Genomic DNA, 5,000 nt, shown 5'->3' on the forward strand with positions numbered 1-5,000 from the left:
ACGGGCGAATGCTGCCTGGAGTGCCCACCCGGGGAGGGCGTGCTGAAGAAGTGCGGCCCCGCGCAAACCGTGTGCAGCCAGTGCCTTGACAGTGAGTACGCATCGCACGCAAACACACTCACACACCCACATGCACACACAACACAGGAGCACAAGCGCATGCATGCACTCACACGCACACACATCAGTGGATTACCCAGCTGTTGTGATGCACGTGTGTGTGTGTGTGTGTGTGTGTGGGTGTGTGTTTGGGGGGGGGTGATGTTTGCTTTGAGAGCTTTTTCTTGGTCAAGTAATGCAACACTTTGCCTTGCACCACCGCTGCTACACTGTAACTGCACCATTAACGCTGTATAATGGACCGACTAACAAGGCGTCACAAAACACTGATGGCCTGTACTTACTCCATTTGTGAGTGGAGTGGGGCAGCAGAAAATTCCGTTCCCCGATCAAAGTGTTGCGTAATCACTCCGCTCCAACCCTGCTCCATCTTTCCTTGTTCCAGCTCCTCGCTCGCTCACGCCTTCTCTCCTTCTCGCCTTTGCTCCTTGATCACGCCTCTCCTTCTCTCCTTGGCTCCTCACTCGCTCCTTCTCTCTTTCTCTCCTTGGCTCCTCACTCGCTCCTTCTCTCCTCACTCGCTCCTTCTCTCCTTCTTTCCTTCGCTCCTCACTCACTCCTCGCTCAGAATGCGCTGTAATCCCGCCGCTCTAACTTCACTCTGCTATCTCTGCTTCCTGCTCCCCACTTAAGACAGAAAAAAGGCTTCTATTTTAATATCTGTTAAGAATGTGAGTTTTTAGCTTGACAAAACGAGATAAAACACTGTAAGAAAGGTGTCGTGTTTGATTGAACTTAAGGAAAACCAGCATCAGACTGCAAAATGTTTTCATCCAAAGAATCTCAAATGATTTTAACCAAGAAACATCATTATTGTTCCGCCTGCTGTGCATTGTGCAGGGACACATCTCTATAGATGGAAAACTACAGTATGTCATGTTTTCGAATCCTGTGACTTTTTAATCCCACAACAAATCCTTTGGGGTAAAAACATCACCATACTCATGTTCATCAGCAGGAGTTTTAATTAGGGACTTGTATTTTTGATCATTTCTATGGTCCCTCTGAAAATTCCTAGAGAATGCCAAGCTTGTAGAAATATACAGTGCTGTTTCATTCTGGGCTGCTGTCATGTGTTGCACTGGAGAGGTACTGGACCAGTACTGGAGAGGTATTGGAGCTGTACTGGAAAAGTACTGGAGCTGTACTGGAGAGTTACTGGAGCTGTACTGGAGCTGTACTGGAGTGCGACTGGAGCAGTACTGGACTGGTACTGGAGCAGTACTGGAGTGATCTTGAAACAAAAGACAACTCCAGTGCTCTAACTTTCTGAAAACCTGCTCCTTGCTCTAGGCAGCATTACGTCTCTCTGCTCCCAGTTCCACTCTCACTGTGCACTGCACTCATATACGGGTTTGTCTTTTTAGATTACACAGTGTTACTGTGTTACTACACATGGTTACTCTGTGTGTTACTAAAATTACATATAGTGTTGGTTAGTGTTGGTTAGTGGAGGTTTTGGTTGAGGGGTTGCTTCACAGCTATCAGTGTCTGAAGAGACAGACATAATAAATGAAAGTTGATGTGCTAGGCAGATACTCTTTTCTGTGAGTTTGGCCGTCTTCTATAAAAAACCTGTTGACATAATTACTGCAGAGTCAATACTGTGGAGTCAGTGTTTTGTTGTATATCTGCCTGTACTGTGTCCTAAAAAAAGAATTTGGTCTCTGTTTCCTTCTATAACAAATTCCTGAAGTAGTGGATGCAGGAGAGAACTAAAATAGTCCTCTCTGAGTGTACAAAACAAATGTAGAGAGGAGGGTAGAGAGAGAGAGAGAGGTCTGAACACTCGGGTCACACCATCCACTTGTCACCCGGGTCACACCATCCGCTCGTCACCCGGGTAACACCAGCCGCTCATCACCCGGGTCACACCATCCGCTCGTCACCCGGGTCACACCATCCGCTCGTCACCCGGGTAACACCAGCCGCTCATCACCCGGGTCACACCATCCGCTCGTCACCCGGGTCACACCATCCGCTCGTCACCCGGGTCACACCATCCACTCGTCACCCGGGTCACACCAGCCGCTTGTCACCCGGGTCACACCATCCGCTCGTCACCCGGGTCACACCATCCACTCGTCACCCGGGTCACACCAGCCGCTTGTCACCCGGGTCGCACCAGTTGCTCGTCACCTGGGTCACACCATCCACTAGTTGCCTTGGCCACACCAGCCACTGGTCAGCTGGGTCACACCAGCTGCTCGTCACCTGGATCACACCATCCACTCATCACCCGGGTCACACCAGCCACTCGTCACCTGGATCACAGCATCCACTCATCACCCGGGTCACACCAGCCACTCATCACCTGGATCACACCATCCACTCATCACCCGGGTCACACCAGCCGCTTGTTACCCGGATCACACCATGCACTTATCACCCAGGTCACACCATACACTAGTCGCCTGGGCCACACCATCCACTCGTCACCCAGGTCACACCATCCACTCGTCACCCAGGTCACACCAGCTGCTTGTCACCCGGATCACACCATCCACTCATCACCCGGGTCACATCATACACTAGTTGCCTGGGTCACACCATCCACTCATCACCCAGGTCACACCAGCCACTCGTCACCTGGATCACACCATCCACTCATCACCCGGGTCACACCAGCCGCTTGTTACCCGGATCACACCATGCACTTATCACCCAGGTCACACCATACACTAGTCGCCTGGGCCACACCATCCACTCATCACCTGGGTCACACCATCCACTTGTCACCCAGGTCACACCATCCACTCGTCACCCAGGTCACACCAGCCGCTTGTCACCCGGATCACACCATCCACTCATCACCCGGGTCACACCATACACTAGTTGCCTGGACCACACCATCCACTCGTCACCCAGGTCACACCATCCACTCATCACCCATTTCACACCAGCCGCTTGTCACCCGGATCACACCATCCACTCATCACCCAGGTCACACCATACACTAGTTGCCTGGACCACACCATCCACTCGTCACCCAGGTCACACCATCCACTCATCACCCAGGTCACACCAGCCGCTTGTCACCCGTATCACACCATCCACTCATCACCCGGGTCACACCATACACTAGTTGCCTGGGTCACACCATCCACTCATCACCCGGGTCACACCAGCCACTCGTCACCTGGATCACAACATCCACTCATCACCCGGGTCACACCAGCCACTCATCACCTGGATCATAACATCCACTCATCACCCGGGTCACACCAGCCACTCGTCAGCCCCCCGTACGCTTGCCCTCTCTGCAGGGACACTGGCTGGGGTGACCCAGAGGCAGCACACAGAGCGCAGAAAGGTCACGTCACTGTCGTGCATCACTAACTCAGTCTCACCGTTTTTAACATTCTGAATGATTAAGGGCCCTGATTATGGGAGGCGGACTGACCCGAGGAGGCCGTTCTTAAGACACGCCCTGTCTGCTGCTTCACTAGAGCCTGTCGACTGCCTCAGCTGGGAAGCAAAAACACTATTGGTTACCTGTGTGCTTTTTTCAGCCTTCCTCACACACCCACACACTCTCTCTCTCTCTCACACACACACACACGCACACATGCAAACACCCAAACACTGACCTCCTTCAGGCTATCTGAGCCAGTATAAATGCAAGCAACTACGTCAGCTTCTACTAAAATATTTAGCTGTCTGCTCTTCCTTTTTCGCACTTGCTGACTGTTCCCTGAGCCATCAGACATCAACGTCCCCCTAAGAAAGCATCATTGCTAGCTGATATCACTCAGTCTTTGTAAAAAAGAAAATGAAAATCTCACCATAGCTTTGGTGACAGTGTCAACAGCCAGCTGCTGTACTGAAAGCACAGGGAGTTCAGTACCACACCTCCTCTCCACCAGGGAGCTGTTTTAGTCTGGACCTCCAGTTGGCTCAGTGCTGGTGGCCTGGTGAACATCACCACGACTTAATGAGGAGTCTACAAATCACCGGCGCCCCACAGATTAACCTGGGATCTGATACAGACCTTACCCATGCACAAGAGAGACACGTATTGAAGAAAACTAGAAAATGAAAGAGAAAAAAGACATGTGCAATATAAGCACAGTGCTTACTGGAGTAGCTATGCTTTTCTTTTGTTTTTGTGAAGCAGTGTGTTTTTGGAGTGCAGGCCTCCCCAGGATGACCCCAGTTACTTCCTCACGTTGTACTCCGACCGTAAAAACCTGTTTAGCCATATCGGTATTCGACACGTGCAGTTATAAGAGAAGCGCGATTAAAACATCAACGCTACCTTTAGTATGCACGTTCCTGTCTTACATGGTCTGCAGTCTAGAAGTCAGTTTGCTCACACTACTGTAATAAAATCCAGAAATTAAAACATGACTACAGAACATACACTCATTCTCAGGCTGTGTGGGGATGTGTGTATGTTCGCGCGCGTGCGTGTGTGATCAGTGCAGATCTGTCTGGATGGTAACGGTGGTGATTCTTCTCCAGCTGGACGAAGGCTTTGGGACTGTAAACCATCTCAGGGGCTTCGGGGTGTCCACACAGAGCGACCGCTTCACAGTGCAGTGGGAGGGGCGTGTGTGGGGGGGCGGGTGTGTGTCACCGAGGGGCTGCTTACTGTGGTGTAGGGGGAAGGTGGGGTCGTGTGGGGATGGCAGCATCAGACAGGGGCTCAGGTCCTGGGCTGGCACACGCATGCCGTGTCCCGTAAACTAGACGCTGCTGTGGCGTTCTAGCCTCATAGATTTAGTGCTGTCTCAAAAATGCTGTGGTCAACTGGGGGGGAGCCTGAGCGAGTAATAACTGTCACGCAGGCCTGGGGACATCGGAACATGAGTCTGGTTATGAAAACGATATGTGCTGTGTTTTTTATATGTAGGTCACAGTGATAAAGTGAAGGACAG

At 51.3% G+C, this 5,000-nt stretch overlaps 1 protein-coding gene across 1 annotated transcript in view; it reads left to right on the top strand.

The window, feature by feature from the left end:
- ngfra (nerve growth factor receptor a (TNFR superfamily, member 16)) overlaps positions 1-5,000 on the top strand; it is a 28,849-nt gene that overhangs the window by 3,371 nt on the left and 20,478 nt on the right. Inside the window, exon 2 of the mRNA XM_026998019.2 lies at positions 1-91. This exon is cut by the window's left edge and continues 78 nt beyond it. Coding sequence (XP_026853820.2) covers positions 1-91 — 91 coding nt within the window. The remainder of the gene's footprint in view (positions 92-5,000) is intronic.

This window comes from Electrophorus electricus, chromosome 1 (genome assembly GCF_013358815.1).
Source record: "Electrophorus electricus isolate fEleEle1 chromosome 1, fEleEle1.pri, whole genome shotgun sequence".
In the NCBI taxonomy this organism is placed as follows: Eukaryota; Metazoa; Chordata; class Actinopteri; order Gymnotiformes; family Gymnotidae; genus Electrophorus; species Electrophorus electricus.